Raw genomic sequence first — 22,623 nt, forward strand, 5'->3', positions numbered from 1 at the left:
AAACAATGTTAAATAGAGCTAGTGAGAGTGGTCATACTTTTCTTGGCCCCTGTATCAGGAGGAAAGGATTTAATATTTCATCAATTAATATAATATGAACTTTTTTTCTTAGATATATTTATAAGGTTCAGAAAATGTCTGTATATTCCTAAGTATGGTAGATGACAGTGGTCAATATTTCATCTTAAACCAACAAGTCATTTCTAGATAAAACCCAGATAATCATGATGTATTATATATTTTTTTCTAAGTTTTTTTTTTTAAGTCCTGCATCTGTATTCATAAGGGACATTTTTTCTGTGTCTTTTATAGGTTTAATATTGGGGTTATGATTACTTCATTAAATAAATTAGGAAGTGATTCTTTTTCTTCTGTTTTCTAAGAGTTTGTATAAGACTGGTATTTGTTTGTTTCCTTGCTTTTTTGCTTAAATATTTGATTGAAATTACCTGTGAAAAAATATAAATCTAAGTGTATTTTTTTTTTCAACAGAGGGAGTTATTATTTAAGAATTCAAATACTTTAATAGATAAAGGACTATTTGTATTTTCTTGTGTTAGTTTTTGGATGATACAACTTCAAAAAATTTGTCCTCTTGTTCTGAATTGTTAAATATGTTGTAATAAAGCAGTTCTTAATATTCCCTGATCCTTTTAACATCTGTAAGCTTTATAGTAATGTTACTTCATTCATTCCTGACATTGGTAATTTTAGTATCTTTTTTTTTGTTGATAGGATTAGCTAGGAGTTTAACAAAGCTAGGAGTTTAACAATTTTGTCAACTCTAAGTTTCTAACCTTTGACTACCTTGATTGTCTTTCAGTGAGATATTTCACCTGGCCTGGTCTCCATTTTCCTTCTTTTTTTTTTTTTTTAATTGAGGGATAACTGACATACAGTATTATATTAGTTTATCTTACAACATATGAATTCAACATTTGTATACACTGCAAAATGGTTACTAGAGTAAGTCTAGTTACTGTCACTTTACAAAGTTAACACAAAATTATTGAATATATTCCCCAAGCTGTACATTGTATCATCATGACTTACTTATTTTATAACTGGAAGTTTGTTCTTCTCAATCCCTTTCAATCATTTCACCTTCCTCTTACTCTCCTCTCCTCTGTCAACCTCTAATCTCTTCTCTGTTTTTATTCTGTTTGCTTTTTTGTTTTGTTTTTTGGATTCCAAATATAAGTGAAGTCGTAGTGTTTATCTTTCTCTACTGAGTTATTTCCCTTAGTGTAATACCTTCAAGGTCCCTCCATGTTATTCCGAATGGCAAGATTCTGTACTTTTTATAGCTGAGTAGTATACCATTATGCATGTGTGAGATGAGTGTGTGTATTTTATAGTTTTTTATCCATTCATTTATTGAAGGGACACTTAGTGGTTTTCATATTTTGGCTACTGTAAACAATGCTACAATGAACATGAAAATGCATAAATCTTTTTGAGTTAGTGTTTATTTTTTCCCTTTGGATAGATACCCAGTAGTGGGATTGCTGGATCACATGGAAGCTCTATTTTTAATTTTTTGAGTAATCTCCATATTGTTTTCCATAGTGGCTGGACCAGTTTACATTCTCACCAAGAATGCACAGGGGTTTCTTTTCTCTACCTCCTCACCAACACTTGCTATTTCTAGTTGTCTTTCTGATAATGATGATCCTGACAGGTGTAAGGTGATACCTCTTTGTGGTTTTGATTTGCATTTCCCTGATGTTTAGTGTTATTCAGCTTCTTTTCATGTACCTGTGGGCAAATTGTATGTCTTCTTTGGAAAAATGTTTGCTGAGGTCCTCTGCCTATTTTATTTTATTTTTTAATTCAACTGCCTTTTTTTTTTTTTACTGTTATTATTGAGCTATATGATCTCTTTATATATTTTGGAAAGTAGCTCTTTTTCATTTATATCATTTTCATATATCTTCTCTAATTCTGCCAATTGCCTTATTGTTTTGATGACAGTTTTCCTTCACTTTGTAAAAACTTTTTTATTTATTTTTCTTGTCTTTGTCAAAGAAGACAGATCTAAAAAAAAATATTGTTTAGAATGATGTCAAACAACATGCTGCTTATATTTTCTTCTAGGAGTTCACAGTTTTGAATCCTTCTTTATATATAATTTTATTTGCTTTTGGCCATGTAGGGTCTTCATTGCTGGACAGGCTTTTCTCTGGTTGCACTGAGCAAGAACTAGTTGTGATGCTAGGGCTTCTCACTGTGTGGTGGCTTCTCTTGTGGGGTAGGGACCCTAGAGCACATGAGCTTCAGTACCTGCCACATGTGGGCTCAGTAATTGTGGTTCCCAGGTTCTAGAGCACAGGCTTATTAGCTGTGGTGCATAGGCTTCCTTGTTCCATGGCATTTAATTTTGTATACTGAAACTATACTAAATTTATTACTACTAATAGTTTTTGGTAGCATCTTTAGAATTTTCTATATATAGTATCTGAAAATAGTAATAGTTTTATTTTATCCCTTCCAATTTGGATGTGTTTTATTTCTTTTCCTTGTGTGATTACTGTTGTTAGGATTTCCAAACCCAAGTCTCCTGCATTGCAGGCAGATGCTTGACCATCTGAGCTATTAGGGAAGCCCAACATAGTGCTTGGATCCCTGGAATAAATCACACTTGATCTTGGTGTATGATTTGTTTAAAGTATTGTTGAATTCAGTCTGCCAATATTTTGTTGAGGATTTTTTTACATCTATATTTATTAGGGATATTGACCTTTAGGTTTCCTTTTTGTGGTGTCCTTGTCTGGTTTTGGTGTCAGGGTAATGCTGGCCTCATAAAATAAGCTTCAAAGATTTCTCTGCCATATAATTTTTTGGAAGAGTTTCAGAAGAATAACTTTTAAAAATTCACCAATGAAGTCATCTGGTCCTGGATTTCTGTCTGTTGAAAGGTTTTTGACTACTGTCACTATCTGTGTACTGTGATTGTTTGATTCAGATTCTCTATTTCTTCATGAATCAGTCTTGAAAGACTGTAAATTTCTAAAGATTTGTACATTTCTTCTAGTTTTTCCAATTTGTTGATAATAATTGCTCCTAGTAGTCTCATAATTCTTTGTATTTTTGTGCTAATAGTTGTAATCTCTCATCTTTTATTTCTGAGTTTATTTGAGCCTTTTCTCCTGTTTTTAAATAAAGAATTTTTAGTTCAGGTAATTTTCTCTGTTATTTATCTATTTCCTTGATTTCCATAAATGTCTTTAATATATTCTTCTATGTATTTATTTTGGCTTTTCTTTTTTATTTTCCTTTTCCTAAAATGAAATATTGCTTGTGTCATAAAGTAGGATATTGCTATATTGTATATAAATATATAAATCATAAAACTAGATCAAAATATTAAAAAATATTATTTTGACCGATTTCAGCGGGTCACTGTGGAATTCCGGAGCTTATTGTGAATGGTCAAGTCATTGGAGAAAACTATGGTTACAGAGACACAGTTGTTTATCAGTGTAATCCTGGTTTTCGCTTGATTGGTTCTTCAGTAAGAATATGTCAGCAAGATCACAATTGGTCTGGTCAACTTCCAGCCTGTGTGCGTAAGTAAGCATAGCAAAAGTAGTCAAAGACCTCTGTTCAGTTCTCATGTAATTACCAATATTTTTTTCTTAGGTAAGGTAAATGATTATATAGACAGATACACACACAGGTATGCATGTGTATTTAAAGAACTAAGTTCTCACAATGCATTTTTTTATACTGACATGCTAGTTTTTAAAGTAGGGTGTGTTCAGAAGTATAAAAAACCATTCACTATGAAAGTGGAAGATACATTAGAATGTCTGTCATTACTCTTTTGGATTTGGAACAATTTTGTTATTGTTTTAATAAAAGATCTTACTAGTTCAGCAAATATTCATCTAATCTCTTAAGTTAATTTATATGTGAATTTACACATGAAGGATAAAATGATTTTTAAAATATTCTAGTACTTTTTCTTTCTCTCACTGAATACCCAGTACTCAGAATTACACAGTATTTCACATCACAATTTATCCTATTTTGGACTGAAAAGTAAACTATCCATATATTTCTTGTTTTTTCTCCTGATAATTTCCACCAGCGATCACTGATATTTGTATTAAAATTGGTGTTAGGAAATGAGGATAAACACTGTAAACATGTTGTAGTTTTAACATTATAGGATTAAATGACAAAGATTTTGGAGGCTTCAGAGAAATAATTCGTAAGGCTTTTAGTATGAGTTCACATATTTATAAATTCTATCACTGTCAACCTTATATCCAATCAACAGTATTTTATTGGAGTTCTAGTTTAATGGAAAATACATTAGTGTGTTAAGATTTAATAAGATACAGTTATCAAAATTGCTTATCTGTGTTGTATGTGCATGTGATAACAGACCATCTAATGATTTAAAGACAGAAATATTATGTTGGATCTATACCAGGTTTTTTGCCTTTCATTACATAAAGAAAGTGAAGTCAGTCAGTCATGTCTGACTCTTTGCAACCCCGTGAACTGGAGACTGCCAGGCTCCTCCATCCATGGTATTTTCCAGGCAAGAATACTGGAGTGGGTTGTCATTTCCTTCACGAGGGGAATCTTCCCGACCCAGGAATCAAACCTGGGTCTCCGGAATTGCAGGCAGACTCTACTGGCTGAGTCACTGGGGAATCCCCTCATTATATAAAGGCATAGCCAACTAACACTACTACTTTTCTTGCTGAATAATCGGGACTATAAATGAAAACTGGCCCCTGAGGTAAAACAAGCATAAGTTTCTCTATTAATAATTTTAAACAGGAATAAGATGCAGTTACATTTTCAAATGAACGGTTGACATTAACATTACAGCAGAAAATTAATTGCTGTTGGGTCATTTCCAAAGTATTAAAAGTGACGTCATCTTTCACTGTGCCCAATTATGAAGCAGTATTACTGGAGTTGCTATGATTAATTAGTGAGATAATGCAATAAAACAGTTCATAGAAATACAATGTGTTTTATTGTATTTTAGTGCTTGTAAAACCAAGCACTAAGTAAATTCTAAAAAAGAGCTTTAAAATGATTTAAATAGTTCATCTAATTGAAATAATTCATCTAATTTCTATATCTGTGTCAGTATTTCCAAACAAAACTGCTAGGTTATCAAATATCAATAGTGAAGAAAATATACCAGTAAGGTTGTTTGGTTTAGGGGATGTTAATATTGGTCTCTCAATATATTAAGAATTCTAATGCAGCGTGACATCATTTTTATTGCAGTCATATTAAGCTATTCTTCAAGCACACTTTTGTTTATCCATTAATCATAAAAATGATTGCATAAATAATATAAGAAATGATTTCTAAATTAAATACAAAAAATTGCCTTCATTTATCTTCAATTCTTAAGCCCGACTAGAAAAGAAAAGTTGATTCAGTTTCATTCCTTTTTGCCGTTAACTAGTTATGTGAACTTCAATCATTCCCAAATGTCTTTGAATTTCAGTATTCTTCCCTAAAAATAAATAAAATGAAAAGTTACCTTGGAACTTTTAATATCTATGCACCACTTGCATACCATTACCAGAATTACAAATCATTGTCTACTCTCTAACATAATTTTGCAATGATTCTACTCTATTGGACCAGTTTGGCTTTCTAAATTGTTCCTTTGCATTAATAAAATTAAGTATTTTTTCCTACAAAAGTGCCCTTCCTTCCACATTCTTTGAGGTAATTAAGTGTACTTTTCATTTAATAATTGATAACCAATTATTCTATTCTGTGTCTCTCCCAACCCGACCCTGTTGCTATTAGCTGTGAGCTGTGGTCACCCTGGTAGTCCAATTTATGGAAGAACAAGTGGGAATGGATTCAATTTTAATGATGTGGTAACATTCTCCTGCAATATTGGGTATCTCATGCAGGGGCCAACAAAGGCCCAGTGCCAGGCCATCAGACAGTGGAGCCATCCTCCACCAGTGTGCAAAGGTAAAAATCTAACTGTATTGCAGCTGAGAGCATGTAATAATGTGTCTGTATAAACACAAATGGTAATATTTGAAACAATTTGGGCAAAACAGTAGAAAATTAATAAAACAAATATTTAATATTGATGTCATCTCATTACTAATGCTTTATCTTATTTGTTAACTCTTTTAGAAGTTATAAAACAGGTAAATGTTATTTCAGTTGCTTAACTAACTGTGTTATCTGGTACCTGTTCTATAGCTGTATATAAAGTCATTTAGCTCATTTTTACTTATAGTTGGCTTCATAATTAATAGAACTAATCTTCTCAGTTTATTTTTTCACATTTTTAAATATTGTGGAGTATAGTTAATTTACAATGTTATATTGTAAATTTTTGTTGGAGTATAGTTGATTTACGATGTTATGTTAGTTTCAGGTGTTTTATATATATATGTATGTATATATCTTTTTAAGATTCTTTTCCCATATAGGTAATTACACAGTATTGAGTAGAAGTTCCCTGTACTATACAGTAGGTCCTTATTAGTTATCTAGTTTATATATAGTGATGTGTATATATCAGTCCTAATCTCCCAATTTATCTCCTCCCTTCCTCCTGGTGACCATAAGTTCATTTTCTACATCTGTGACTCTATTTCTATTTTCGAAATCTTTCTCTGTCTGATTTACTTTGCTCAGTATGACAATCTTCATATTTTTGGAAAAACAATGTTTGAGGTTTATATTACCATGATACCTGTGTTAGGAGTTTATTTATTGTTCTCTCTATGGAAACATAGAGAATCATTTGTATTTTTTCTTTTTGCAAAGAAGTATGATATATTTCATAGTCTGATAAAATACAACTCAATTATCATTTTCCTCCATTTTCTATAACCATAGCTTGAAAGGTATGTTTCTTTTTTTATGTATCATTCTTTATAAATCTGTATTCAGTGTATTTATAGAGTTGCTGTTGTTTAAAATAGTTTTGCAAAGAAGCTCTCCTGTTTCCAATATTTTCAGCCATATATCCATAGTTCTTTATGTTAATTTTCTTCCTTGAATCTTTGTTTTGTTTGATAAAATTTACCTTTGAAACTAAGTTTCTAATGAAAATTTATATATTATATTATCCTAAATATATATTTTAAAAATGTGTCATTTGCTTAGTGGTCAACTGTTCTGATCCTGGAATTCCAGCCAATTCCAAAAGAGAAAGTAAAATAGAACATGGGAATTTCACCTATGGCACTGTGGTATTCTATGACTGCAATCCTGGATATTTCTTATTTGGATCTTCAGTTTTGATATGTCAACCAAATGGACAATGGGACAAACCTTTACCAGAATGTATCAGTAAGTAGATAATGTGAACTCTTCCTTGAGAAAATGCCCTGAAACCAACATGTATATTTATTGTCTTTATGAAATATTTAGAGCTGTGTATCAGAAGGAAGTGTACTGATTGGACTTTTTTATTGTTTTGAAAGTGTCCTTCCTGTGTTCTACCAATTCAGTGCCCGTGTGCCATCCATATTAATATTAATATGATTAATATTTCTCTATTATTCCTTGATTTTAAACCTTCATGCAACAGACAGAATATTAAAGGCAGATATAGTTCATACTCTGTGATGTTGCCATTCCACGAGAGGCAACTATATTTTTATTTTCTCTTGTACTACTATTTCAAATTTCATTTAAAGCAAAATGAGTCAACATAAATAGCCACCAGAGCTGCAAAATGCTTGGGAAAATTAGAGTGTTACTTAAAACTCATTGACTTTAAATATTTATCTTATACAGGCACATGCATATATGAAATGTTAATATACATTGTCTTTAAGGTAGTAGGAATATGCATACATTTTGTTATTTTTTTTGGAGCTATAGAAATAAATAAAATAAATTATAGCAGTTTTGCATATAATTAACATGTATAGTGAGAAAATAATTTAACAGAAATAAATCAAAAGTATCTGAAGACAGATAAATGAACTTGAATTCTAGGCATTCAGCTTATTGATAGGACTCAGTTACATTTGCTTCTCAGAGTTGATGAATATTGGACATGATAGGAAAGAAACAATCATTGTGCAAATAATTTTTGGTTATACTAAATTGCTAAATTTCAAAATCATTTTATGATTGTTTTATTTAGAGGTACTTTATGTACATGCAGTTTTTTAAATAATTGTGGCATCATTTATGTACTCATTCATGAACAAAGAAAAACTTATATAGTGCCTATCTAATTTCATATACTATGCAGATAATTCAGTCAATTGTTGATCCCTGTTTAAAATGTATTTGATTTCTTTTTGTAGACTAGTTAGTCTAATGGTTCAAGTAACTCACTTATCCTTGTATGGCTACAACATGAAAGTTAAAAATCTTTTGTAGGACCTGTAAACATGAACTTCTTCAGATTTTCATAGCTCTCATATACATTTTACCTTTTCCTTATTTTCTATAGCACTTCCTGGTAGTGTGCTATTTACTCAGGGGTTTTATTAAGTTTATATCTCCTGTGTGCTATTTAATACTCATCATATTTAATACTCTAGTCATAAAAGGGAACACATAGTAAGTTCCCAAGCTACTTCTAGCTTATAGAGAATTCTCAGTGTTTTAACATCTGATTCTGCTCAGCTTAGCTGTATTTTGGTTGATAAGCCTCTGAGTATTTTCGTTTTACAGGATGATTTATTTATTAATGGTCAGGAGTAGAATTTAGACTATATATGCATAGTCTGAATCATGTGCCACCGATCCACCTTCCATCCTTCTCCTTTACTCTCAAAGTTTTTCCCTTTTAATTTCTGTAGGGCATTTTGAATTCTATATGGAATCCTATAACATTATTTAGCCAATCCATACCACTCCTCTCCCTATCTTTCACATCCTTACCTAGACAAATGAATGCTTCCAATCCATGTACATGTGTATATAAACAAACACCCACCACCCCAATACATACAGGTATATTGAGTCAGTCATTTAAGCTTACTTACAGTGTTCCTGTTAAACTCATACTCAGGGTGAGTGGGCTAACAGAATAACTCCTGTAACTTCAACTTACATGTAAATGTTTGATTTTCAGAGGATGTATATAGTGGAACAGATGATTCTGATTCATTAATATTTCAAAAAAAGTTGGTGCAGGTTGTTCGATAGGAGATATAAAAAATTTTTATATCCAATAATTATGTATTGTAGTGATTGACTGTGGACACCCTGGCGTTCCTCCTAATGCAGTCCTGTCTGGTGAGAAGTATACTTTTGGGTCTACTGTTCACTATTCCTGCACAGGAAAGCGTACACTTCTAGGCCAGTCATCAAGGACTTGCCAATTAAATGGCCATTGGAGTGGATCACAACCTCATTGTTCAGGTATCAGTAGGAAAATTGGATGATGTTTATTGGAAATTACATTATGAGTATTATGATTGGGGTTATTTTATTAGTAGTATTATGGTCGGGGCTTCCTGGGTGGCTCAGTGGTAAAGAACCCACCTGCTAGTGCAGGAGATGCAGGTATGCGGGTTCAATCCCTGGGTCAGGAAGATTCCCCGGAGAGAGAAATGGCAACTCACTCTAGTATTCTTGCCTGGAGAATTTCATGGACAGAGGAGGCTGATGGGCTACAGTCCATAGGGTCTCAAAGAGTTGGACAGGACTTAGCAACTGAACTGAACACAAAGCAATCTAAAGAGATACAATAAAACATTTCTCTTTTAAAAATATCATGAGGGGAGCTATAACATTATTTTTACATTTATCAGAATTCTTAAGGTAATTTAGAATTTACAATGCAATATGAAAAATTACAGGTGTAAATTTTGAACTGTGTTGTATTGAAAATAAGTGGTTTTAGAATGCTACTTTCTGTGAAATGCTTTTATCCATTAGCATAGCAAATCACTTAGGCTTTGGCAATTCCATTTTAGCAGATATAAAATATAATTTTCCCCAGAAGGTAATATTATATCAATGATTTCCTGTTAAAATTCAGTTCTTTGTAACTGAACTTTTTAAGTAATTGATTATTTAATAGCATGATTTTAAAATAAAGTTCTAAATGTTTTAAATTAAACTAACCCAACAAGTTTTATGAGAGATGTTTATCTATCATAATTTGATTTGTTATTAAGGCAACAGAAAACTCCTGTGTCTCTATAATCCCAATAGCATTTTCTTAGAATATGTAAACATTAAATCTATTTTTAATAATTTTTTCACAAAGTAAGCATTTGATAAATATTATCTAAGGTCTTTAAGCTACTATTTTTCTTCAATAATTGTTATTTCAGTTTTAGAGCTGTGAGGTTACCCTATTTGATACTATTCATTCTATTTTTACCTACCTGCCAGATATTAGTGCTTTTTTTTTCTGCCTATTCTTTTCATTTACATATTTATTTTTGTGTTATTGTATCTCTGTGGAGATCATATGATGACTTATTAGGAGTTGTTTCACATTATTTTTCTTTTAGAGGTAAAAGGTGTGAAATAGTTCATTAATTTTGGTTATTATGTAATTATGGTTAAATCCTATGAAGTCACTGCCTGGGACAGTGATAAATTATGAAAACTATCAGTTAATTTACACACTCAGATAACTGATAATACACTTAAACCCACAAGCGTTTTCTCTGTCACTCACACTCACGATGGATTAGAAAGCTACTACTTAGTTGTAGAATAAAGTGTGTATAGATATATTTAAAAGTGAAATAGTGTCCTTAAATCTTTATGTGGTTATTAATATTGCATCATATGATGATAAGAAAGTATTAGAAAAGATTCCAGATGCACAGAGCATGTCAAAATTGGCATCTAGGTAGACAGAAACACTTTCAATGATTATACATTCAACTTCCTCTCTCTGTTTCTCTGTCTCTCTCTGTCTTTTCTCTGTCTGTCTTATTGAATACTAGTTGTGGCAACTTTAATTAGACATATTTAAGAAATGAGAAAGGGACTGAGCAAACCCTAAACACTATAGTCAAGAGAAACATCCTGTCATGAGCAAAATCCTTCTTAACAACTTAAGTCAGAGTCTCTAGTCTTTGTTTATATTTCATTTTTGTACTTTTATGTATAAAACGTATGGAATCTTTTCATCTTTGGTCAATGGTCATTAATAGAGAAGATTAAATGGTATAAGTTTAGACTAGAAATATTATACTTTAATATTTACATTTTCCAACACATCACAGTTCTAACAGAAACTGATTTTAATTCAGAGAAGAAAAGATGAAAATTGCCAATTCCACATTCTAAATTTTAACTATATGAACACATTGTCATTTGAGCCCCAAAATTGTCAATTATGAATTTTCTATTACCTTGGTTAAGATCGAGATTTGGGAAATACTAATGAAATGTCTTCAACTTATTAGATATTTCCAAATATCACTAATGTGGAAAATAACACCATGTTCCACAACTATTTTCTTTTTCCTTTAGGCTTTTTCCTATGACTGGAGTCAAATGGAAAATATGAATTATGATTTTACCCAGTCAACTTACCATATTAAAGCACAACATGAACAACAACAAAAAAATGCCCACAGGATTGATGGACTAAATCATGAATTTAGTAAATGTTTATTGAATTAAATTAATTTGAACTGTACTGAATTGCAGGTGATGCTACTGGTACATGTGGGGATCCAGGCACTCCTGGTCACGGTTCTAGACAGGAAAGCGATTTCCGAACCAAGAGTTCTGTACGCTTTGCCTGTGAGACTGGTTATATCCTTCATGGTTCAGAAGAAAGAACATGTTTACCGAATGGCAGTTGGACTGGAAGGCAGCCAGAATGCAAAGGTAAAGTCAAATTGAAACTAAGAACATCAAGAGTGCTGGAATTTGATGTGGATCAAATTCAAATGTGTGCTGCTAAGTGAAATTACTCCTTCCAGTACTCTCTGTCTTCAACCATGGAATAAAAGTAGTAGTATTCCAGTTTTACTAATACTTAAGAAATATGACAGGTAATAATTATTAATTTAGTCTCAAGTATGTCTCAAGTGTCATTTATATACAAACATTATTCACATCACAGCAGATATCAGGATTGGAAAAGCTAAGAAGATATCTTCCCCCCATCACAGTGCTCTGTATTGTTGACAGCACTAGGAAAAAATTAGGTTTTTGTTACATCAGCACATTACCTCACAATATGTTTTAGTTCTCAGGTTTGTAGAAATGGTAAAATATAGAAAGATGTCTAAGTATACATGATGTTTTTCCTTTATGGGTATTGCTAATAACCAGATCAGAGGAACCTGGTTGGCTATAGTCCATGGGGTCTCAAAGAGTCAGTCAGAATTCAGTGACAAAGCACAGCACAGCACAGAATTGTTCTGATTGATTCAGAGTTAATGTGATTAAATCTTTACAATATTGACTAAAAAGGAAATGTTGCAGGGAAATTGTCCTTATAATTTAAATTGCTCTTTTTTGAGATTATTTTAGGGCAAAAGCTAAACTTGCAAAAGTATTTATGAAACTTGCTTGATGTTGTACCAAATGTATTGGTTTTATAAACAAAAAATAATTCCCAGTGGAACCTTCTTAACAGTTTTTTAATTGACTATATTTCAGAAACTTTTTATTATGTTTAAAACTATATCTATACTTTAGGAAAGGCATTCATCCCTTTTTAACTGGACTGAATTTAATAATGGTAAGAGAGAATTACAAATCAGTTTCTGTTATAGGTTGGAGAACAAAGTTGTTGAGCAAAAGACACTAAGTATGCTGTCTTCACTTCATTTCTCAAGCTTATTTACCAAAGGCAAAGTCTTTATAATGATGTTGCACATTATGTGGGTGATAGCTAAGTCAGCCTTTTGTTCAGCTGTACTGCAAAATATTTGTAGATGAAATGCAACCCAGTGCTAACCTTGTTTTGTTCATATATACATTATAGATAAAACAGAAGTAGGAGTTGTAGCAAATATAACAGAATTAATACTTTTCTCATAAAATGGAGCTCATGCAAATCACTTGGTAAAACAGATTCTAGTAAATGAATAGAAAGAAGAAATAAACAGAAAATACAAAAGAGCAAAAAATTCGCAGTTATAGAAGAAATTCTACATAAGTACTAATCAGAAAATTATGGTTAAATATCAAAGCATCATTTTTCATCTGTTTTAATATGAAATTGTAGTGTATGTTCAGCAAAACTAGAACTTCAAAGCATTTCTAGAGCCTTTTTATTACATTTTAGATTAGTTAGATAAAATACATATATATTGTTAGCTTTGATCTATTAACTCCATTTTTGAGAATTTTCTTCCTAAAGAAAATAAAAATATTGAAGAGAACACACAATCATAAAGATGCATTATTTTTATTTCAAACACTCTAACTACCAAAACCAGGAACCAATCTGACAACACTAGAAAAAATATCACATAGGCAATTGTATATTTACATAATGTGATAGTGAAAATATTAGAATGAGCCATGAAGCAATATGAGAAAATGTATCATACAAAGCTTAATTGAAAAATAAGATTCAAAAGTATGCACTCTATTCAAATCATAGGAAATGATAGTCACTTGAGAGAAAAAAATAAAAGTCAATATAATAAAAATGACAATATTACAGAGAGGTAAAATTTGTAATATTTTTGTTCTCTTTATTCCAGATGTTTTGTAGTGCTGTATTACTTTAGTAATTGAAAACCTTTCTGAGAATGCAATAGATTAACTATCTATTAAATATTAAATATCTATTAAAGATTAAATAAAATATCAAATGAATATAAAATATCTTAAATAAAAATGTACAGATTTAAAAAGTGTAACATTCTTTGATGAACTGACAAGGTTTTTAAAAATGATGGAACATGATATTGGAGGGGTTGTGTGAATCACCATTGATACAAATGTGTATTGTTATATAGTGTTCTGATAATTTGGATAACTCTGTATATACTTAAAATATTTTTCAGAACCTAAAATTATCTAGAAATTCCAGTTTTAGAAATTTATCTTAAAAATAGGATCAATGTACATAGTTGTATATATAAGCTAGAATATATTATAACCCAAAATGTTAGCAAAACTAAACTAAATTGAATTTCATGTTTATCAGCAGGAGATTGGTTAGTAGATCCTGAATACACACAGAATGGAAAAGTATCCCATTACTAACCTTTATGAAAGATGCCCTAATTATTATTTGCAAACTGTTTGTTTCCTGTCTACCCACAAACCTACAGCACCACTACAAATGACAGACAAAATTAAGTACTTAAGATGTTGGGATTCCCTGATGGCTCAGATGGTAAAGCGTCTGCCCAAAATGCGGGAGACTCTGGTTTGATCCCTGGGTTGGGAAGATCCCCTGGAGAAGGAAATGGCAACCCACTCCAGTACTCTTGCCTAGAAAATTCCACGGATGGAGGAGACTGGTGGGCTACAGTCCATGGGATTGCAAAGAGTCAGACATGACTGAGTGACTTCCCTTAAAATGTATAATTATACTTCATATTCATACAAATAGCCTTAAAATTTGTAAAGTTTTAGGAAGTTTTCTTATACTGCAACAAAATTAGATATTGCGACTGACATAGGCTTCTTTTTTAATATATAAAACATTCACTTATGCCATTGATGGCAAGTAGTTAAACATAATATGGAATAATCATATAAGGCATTTATGTTTGTGATTCCTATTTAGGATGTATTGAAAACTTAATGAAAGTCATTCCTACTTTGTTTTATTCAGTTTATTTTTGTAGACTTTGGTCCAGAAATAGAGATTATAAAGTTTTCATGCAAACCAGTTATATAAAAACAAACATGATGCTTATAATATTTAAGTGTATATTTTATATGTTTTCTAACAAATATAATTGTAGTAAATCTTTGTTGCTTCTCATTACATATCTTCCAATTTTACATGAGTAGCTTTTTAGGCAGAGACTCTTAAAATCTTTCTTTGAAAGATTTTGTATTACCCAAAAGCAATACTCAAGTAATTACGTGCGAAGTTTTTACAAAAATAACTAACAAAAATCATAAAAAATAGCTATTCTATGATTTGTATCCCAGTAAGTAAACTAATAAAATCAATATAAATTCATCTTGAATTTTAACTCCTCATAAAACAGATTTCAATGCTTAGAGGACTTTTATAGATTCTTTGGACAATTTGAAACAATCAATTATTCCTTAACTGTTTGTGAGAGGATTCCTGAATGCACTATTCTTATGTATACTCTTGACCATTTTGTTTTATAGCTGTACAGTGTGGTAACCCTGGGACAACAGCCAATGGAAAAGTCTTTCGGATTGATGGCACAACGTTTTCTAGTTCAGTCATTTATTCCTGCGTGGAGGGATATGTTCTTTCTGGACCTTCAGTTAGGCAGTGCACAGCCAATGGAACGTGGTCGGGAACTTTGCCTAACTGTACAAGTAAGTTTCTTTTCAATATTTTGAAATATCACTAGATGTATGAAAAGTAGTTGTATAAACATGTATATCTGTGTTTTGTATTATAATTAATCAAACCAGGCAAGAGTTTGAATATTTATAGATGGTTCAGACTGTAAGGAATCTGCCTGCAATGCAGGAGACCTGGGTTCAATCCCTGGGTTGGGAAGAACCCAAGGAGAAGGGAATGACAACTCACTCCAGTATTCTTGCCTGAAGAATTCCATGGACAGAGGAGCCTAGTGGGCTCTAGTCCATAGGGTCACAAAGAGTCAGACATGACTAAGCCGCTCTTTCACTTTCCCCTAAAAATGATAGTGGTGTAATGGTTGCGTGTATACTAGTGAGTTTAAGATTCAGCTTCCAAGGTATTATATAGGCAGAGAAAAGAGGGATTGCAGAATATCAGTGTTATTAAATATAATCTTACAGTATATTAAAAATAGAGATGAATTATCCCCTATAATCAAGACTAAATATATAACATTCAAGACTAAAAATAGAATGAAATTTTATTTTGCCAATCTCATACACATTAATTCTTAACTTAGTTTTTTAAAAAGCAGACTGATTATTTATGGGTTCTTGCACTGTTTAGGGAGAAGGCAATGGCAACCCACTCCAGTACTCACTCTTGCCTGGAAAATCCCATGGACAGAGGAGCCTGGTAGGCTGCAGTCCGTGGCGTCACTAAGAGTCGGACACGACTGAGCGACTTCACTTTCACTTTTCACTTTCATGCATTGGAGAAGGAAATGGCAACCCACTCCAGGGTCCTTGAGAATCCAAGGGACAGGGGAGCCTGGTGGGCTGCCATCTACGGGGTGGCACAGAGTCGGACACGACTGAAGAGACTTAGCAGCAGCAGCACCACTGTTTAGGAAAGTCTTAGTGGCAGATTCGCCCTCTTCAGATGTAAAAAACTTATGGCATTCTAGTGATTCAGCATCATAAAGAAATTACCCACTTGATGGATTTTTTAATGTACTTAAAATTCCTATATATAAATTAATGCTTACCTATGGAAAAAATAGAATTTACTTAACAAACAATAATCTGTCCATTGGAAAATCATGACTGCTTATATTAATTAAGAGGAACTGCAGCAGCATCATATAAATCATGACATTTTTGAAAGAAGAGCTATTTTATGTCTGTTCAGAGACTCACTCAAGGAGTTATGAGAAGTTGCCAAAATCTTTGAATGAAGTAGGTCTCAGGACACTAATGGAGTTTCTTATGTATTGAAATTTGAACAGATTATACTTTTGAAATAGAGGCCTTCATTAAAAATAGTTTGTGAATATCAAAATAAATGGGCATAAGTAAAATTTGTAAATGAGGAGCATACTGCTTCCAGGATTCAAAAAGATGTTGGTGATAAGGTCAATAGTTCTTGACGGTGTCAGTAATGGATCCACTCTTGGCTGATCTAGTAATTTCCAGAAATATATAAGATATACTTTGTACTGTGTGTGGGTCAATGATCCATCCCCTGCCACTTTTTTTTTTCCTTTAGGTCCTTTGTGAGTATTTGTACTTTCTGAATAAATGACTGAAAAAAATCTATTCACAGGAGGATGCCATCAAAGTGATGCCATCAAATTAATGCCATGTCGTATTTGTGATTCTGGAGAAAGTTGGTTGTATTAATAGTTATTATCTTGCTTGAAAACTGTGTGTGATGGCAAGGCTGTTGAGATACTGTGTGATTATTTTGTCTCTTGAAAATGAAGGACAAACTACAGCTCAGAGGTTGTTGAAATAAGCACTAATAGAACAATCAGCCAAATCTGCAGTAGCAAAATATTTTCCAGTTATTGATTTGAGTCAGTAATAAGTAATATTCCTGGCCTTGTGTCAGTACTAGATACTGTTATATCTCATCTTTGGGAGTAGTTCTTTATTTCCCTTTGAACAGTTTGCTCTCGGCTTAATCAGGTTTTCTCCTAGGCCTCCAAAGATGTCTGTGAATGTGTGTCCTCTCTTGTACTCCATATCATAAAATTCTACTTTGTCCTTTTCTGTCCAATCCATCTTTAAAACTCAGGGAATCCACTTGGCTTTGCATGGGCTCCTTCTTCCTGTGCCTGCTGAAAAAATATCTTTGGGCAGTAAGATGAGACAGTCATAGCACTCATCTCATTTGTTTCCTGTCACTCAAGGTTTACTGTGCTTTGCTGCCTGATGAAAGCTGTACTTTTTTTTTTGAGGGGGAGTAAGGTTGAGGAGTTGTTTTAAAACAATTTCCTTGTTTTTCCATCTTGAAGGAAAGTAGGTCTCCCACTTTTTTGAAAATATTTCATTTTTGTAAAAGTGAACAATTTAACAATTAAAAAATATGCTTTACTCTTTTCATACTATAGGGCTTCCCTGGTGTCTCAGATGGTAAAGAATCTGCTTGCAGTGCACGTGAGATAAGTTCAATCCCTGGGCCAGAAAGATCCCCTGGACAAATAGGCTTTGTAGTTTTCATACTATACCACCTTACCTGAGCCTTTAAAACTTACCCAGTGTCCTTGAAATATTAGCTCAGATGGCACATTCAGGAAAAACCCTGCTAGGGCACTTTTTCCTCATATCCCTTTGGCTAAAACTGATCTCGCTCTATGCTGTTTAACTCTTCTATGGCAATTACGTATACCACTAAACAATAAACCTCAAAGGGCAATAGGAATCAGGATTGTTTTATCTCGTTGACCCTCTAGCCCATGATATGTAAATTTAGTAAATAGTTATTGACTGACTCATATATCTCATATGAGCTTTTTTTTTAAACTATTAGTACATATGACTTACCATTCCACTCCATCTTAAAATACTCATAGAAAGGGCTTGTAATTTTATACATAACAGTGGGTTGCCACGTCCTCCTCCAGGGGATCATCCCAACCCAGAAATGGAACCCGAGTCTCCTGTGTCTACTGCATTGCAGGCAAATTCTTTACCCACCTGCTGAGTCATCAGGGAAAGTGTTTTCAGTATACCTTATGAAAAAGAATGAAATAATGAATACATTCAGAATAAAGGAAATCTGCTGAGTAACACATTCTTTCATGTTGAGTAACAATTTCACTTATTCATGGGTAAATACCTGTGTTTATCTAAAGTGTTTGCCAATTTTAGTAAAGATAAACAAACAAACACATCCTAATTCTTAAGTCTGATATTGCATTAAATTTTTTCCTGAATCGTCTTTGTTTTCCTTAGGAAATTTTTAACCAAGTTAAAGACACTCAACCAAGACAGACTGGTAGGAAATAACATATCAAAATATAAACTCTTTTTTTGTGTAAGTCCTTTAAGGAGAAGTATTATGTTCAGTAATGCATTTCAAGCATTCACTTTTAAATGATATATTGCTGTTAAACTGAAAACTGAGAATTTTAATTGTTGATTTACTTCTTCAAATCTCTTTTGATTTAGGCAAAAAAAAAAAAAAAAAAAACTGCTAAAACCTAGTAGCAACCCAAATGAAAGGCAGAACTAAAATTATCCTTCCAAAAAGAACACAGAAGTTTCAGTGAAAATAATAACAGATTAAACTTTTATAATTAAAGAATTTAAGATACTGAAAATGTTAATACACAGTGATCCATTGCTTAGAACCAGAGTTTCAGAGTCTTTCTTGTTAATTTGCAATGGAAGTTGATATAAACATATGACTGATAGAATAGTATAACTTTAGAGCTGGAAGAGATTGTGGCCTAGACTCACATGCATAGGTCAGGAAACTGAGGCACCAAACCATTTAATTGACTTACCAACCACTAACTTTGTCTGTGTGAATCTTAACAAATTGTGGAAAAATTTTAAAGAGTTAGGAATATCAGACCACCTTACCTCTGTTCTGAGAAACCTGGTTGCAGGTCAAGAAGCAACAGTTAGAACTGGATATGGAACAACTGACTGGTTCCATATTGGGAAAGGAGTACATCAAGGCTTCAAATTGTCACCCAACTTATTTAAATTATATGCTGAGTACATCATGTAAAATGCTGGGCTGGATGACTCACATGCTGGAATCACGATTCTGGGAGAAATAACAACAACCTCAGATATGCAGATGATACCGCTCTTATTGCAGAAAGCAAAGAGGAACTAAAGAGCCTCTTGATGAGGGTGAAAGAGGAGAGTGACAAAGCTGGTTTAAAACTCAACATTCAATAAACTAAAATCATGGCATCAGTCCCAATACTTCATGGCAAATAGATGGGGAAAATGTGGAAATGGTAACAGATTTTATATACTTGGGCTACAAAATCACTGTGGATTTTGGCTGCAGCCACAAAAGTAAAAGACGCTTCCTTCTTGGGAAAAAACCTATGATAAACATAGATAATGCATTAAAAAACCTGGCATATTGCTTTGCTGACAAAGGTCCATCTAGACAAAGCTTTGGTTTTACAGTAATCATGTACATATATGAGAGTTGGACCATAAATATGGCTGAGTGCCGAAGAATTGGTGCATCTGAATTGTGGTGCTACAGAAGACTCTTGACAGTCCCTTGGACAGCAAGGAGATCATACCAGTCAATCCTGGGGGTGACAGAGGAGGAAATGGATGGCATCACCACCTCAGTGTCCATGAGTTTGAGCAAACTCCGGGTGATAGTGAAGGACAGGGAATCCTGGCATGCTACATTCCATTGAGTCACAAAGTCAGACATGAATTAGTGACTAAACAACAACTACTGACAGAGCTCACCAATGAGCAATTATTTCTACCACATAAAGGAGAAAATTTCCCATTGAATGAATTTTTAAATTTCTTAGAAATAAAGGAAACTGTAAGTTCAAATAAAATATATTTTTCATAAAGTTTGATTTAATGTAATTGTCTTTTGTGGGCATTTTTAAATAGTATCTATATACAAGGATATCAATATTAATTGAATAAAACTAGGTATGAAAAAAAATTAAAGTATTGGACTAAATTTCTAAACCACATTCCTGATTTGAATTTTTGGAAAACCCACCTAAGCAAAACAAAACTTTTCTTTTATCATTTTCATTCAAATTGTTATTTTTATGCATAAATAAAAATATGTCATTCAGTGTTTACCATTAGTTAGCATTTGTGTTTTTGGAAGTGAGTGTTTGCTGTGACCAGTGCATTCTCTTGGCAAAACTCTTAGCCTTTGCACTGCTTCATTTTGTACTCCAAAGCCAAACTTGCCTGTTACTCCAAGTATCTCTTAACTTCCTACTTTTCCTACAATGCAAAAAAGCAAAATGGCTGTCTGAAGAGGCCTTACAAATAGCTGTGAAAAGAAGAGAAGCCAAAAGCAAAGGAGAAAAAAATATATATACCCATTTGAATGCAGAGTTCCAAAGAATAGCAAGGAGAGATAAGAAAGCCTTCCTCAGTGATCAGTGCAAAGAAATAGAGGGGAAAAAATAGAATGGGAAAGACTAGAGATCTCTACAAGAAAATTAGAGACACCAGGGAACATTTCATGCAAAGATGGGCTCGATAAAGGACAGAAATGGTATGGAACTAACAGAAGCAGAAGATATTAAGAAGAGGTGGCAACAACACACAGAATAAATGTACAATTCATGTCAATGTATGGCAAAACCAATACAGAATTGTAAAGTAAAATAAAAAATGAATAAATAAATAAATAAAAAGAGCTTCAAGACCCAGATAACCACGATGGTGTGATCACTCACTTAGAGCCAGACATCCTGGAATGTGAAGTCAAGTGGACCTTATGAAGCATCACTACAAACAAAGCTAGTGGAGGTGATGAAATTCCAGTTGAGCTATTTCAAATCCTGAAAGATGATGCTGTGAAAGTGCTGCACTCAATATGCCAGCAAATTTGGAAAATTCAGCAGTGGCCCCAGGACTGGAAAAGGTCAGTTTTCTTTCCAATCCCAAAGAAAGGCAATGCCAAAGAATGCTCAAACTACCGCACAATTGCACTCACCTCACACGCTAGTAAAGTAATGCTCAAAATTCTCCAAGCCAGGCTTCAGCAATATGTGAACTGTGAACTTCCAGATGTTCAAGCTGGTTTTAGAAAAGGCAGAGGAACCAGAGATCAAATTGCCAACATCCGGTGGATCATGGAAAAAGCAAGAGAGTTCCAGAAAAACATCGATTTCTGCTTTATTGACTATGCCAAAGCCTTTGCCTGTGTGGATCACAATAAACTGTGGAAAGTTCTGAAAGAGATGGGAGTACCAGACCACCTGACCTGCCTTTAGAGAAACCTATATGCAGGTCAGGAGGCAACAGTTAGACCTGGACATGGAACAACAGACTGGTTCCAAATAGGAAAAGGAGTACATCAAGGCTGTATACTGTTACCCTGCCTATTTAACTTATATGCAGAGTACGTCATGAGAAACACTGCACTGGAAAAAGCACAAGCTGGAATCAAGATTGCCAGGAGAAATATCAATAACCTCAAATATGCAGATGACACCACCCTTATGGCAGAAAGTGAAGAGGAACTAAAAAGCCTCCTGATGAAAGTGAAAGAGGAGAGTGAAAAAGTTGGCTTCAAGCTCAACATTCAGAAAACGAAGATCATGGCATCTGGTCTCATCTCTTCATGAGAAATAGATGGGGAAATAGTGGAAACAGTGTCAGACTTTTTTTTGCGGGGGGAGGGGTCTCCAAAATCACTGCAGATGCTGACTGCAGCCATGAAAGTAAAAGACGCTTGCTCCTTGGAAGGAAATTATGACCAACCTAGATAGCATATTGAAAAGCAGAGACATTCCTTTGCCAACAAAGATCCGTCTAGTCCAGGCTATGGTTTTTCCAGTGGTCATGTATGGATGTGAGAGTTGGACTGTGAAGAAAGCTGAGCACTGAAGAATTGATGCTTTTGAACTGTGGTGTTGGAGAAGACTCTTGAGAGTCCCTGGGACTGCAAGGAGATCCATCCAGTCCATTCTGAACGAGATCAGCCCTGGGTGTTCTTTGGAAGGACTAATGCTAAAGCTGAAACTCCAGTACTTTGGCCACCTGATGCGAAGTGTTGACTCATTGGAAAAGATTCTGATGCTGGGAGGGATTAGGGGCAGGAGGAAAAGGGAATGACAGAGGATGAGATGGCTGGATGGCATCACCGACTCAGTGGACGTGAGTTTGAATGAACTCCGGGAGTTGGTGATGGACAGGGAGGCTTGGGGTTCTGTGATTCATGGGGTTGCAGAGTCGGACACCACTGAGCAACTGAAC

The 22,623-nt window shown here is 33.5% G+C and overlaps 1 protein-coding gene across 3 annotated transcripts in view; it reads left to right on the top strand.

Annotated features, from left to right (window-relative positions):
• Window positions 1-22,623, top strand: part of LOC120878903 (CUB and sushi domain-containing protein 3-like) — a 1,427,768-nt gene that overhangs the window by 1,351,878 nt on the left and 53,267 nt on the right. For all 3 annotated transcript variants that reach the window (XM_040261811.1, XM_040261812.1, XM_040261813.1), the window contains 6 exons: window positions 3,396-3,569; window positions 5,797-5,970; window positions 7,126-7,311; window positions 9,175-9,348; window positions 11,608-11,790; window positions 15,226-15,402. In XM_040261811.1, coding sequence (XP_040117745.1) covers window positions 3,396-3,569; window positions 5,797-5,970; window positions 7,126-7,311; window positions 9,175-9,348; window positions 11,608-11,790; window positions 15,226-15,402 — 1,068 coding nt within the window. The remainder of the gene's footprint in view (window positions 1-3,395; window positions 3,570-5,796; window positions 5,971-7,125; window positions 7,312-9,174; window positions 9,349-11,607; window positions 11,791-15,225; window positions 15,403-22,623) is intronic.

Source organism: Oryx dammah, unplaced genomic scaffold (genome assembly GCF_014754425.2).
Source record: "Oryx dammah isolate SB20612 unplaced genomic scaffold, SCBI_Odam_1.1 HiC_scaffold_19, whole genome shotgun sequence".
NCBI lineage: Eukaryota > Metazoa > Chordata > Mammalia > Artiodactyla > Bovidae > Oryx > Oryx dammah.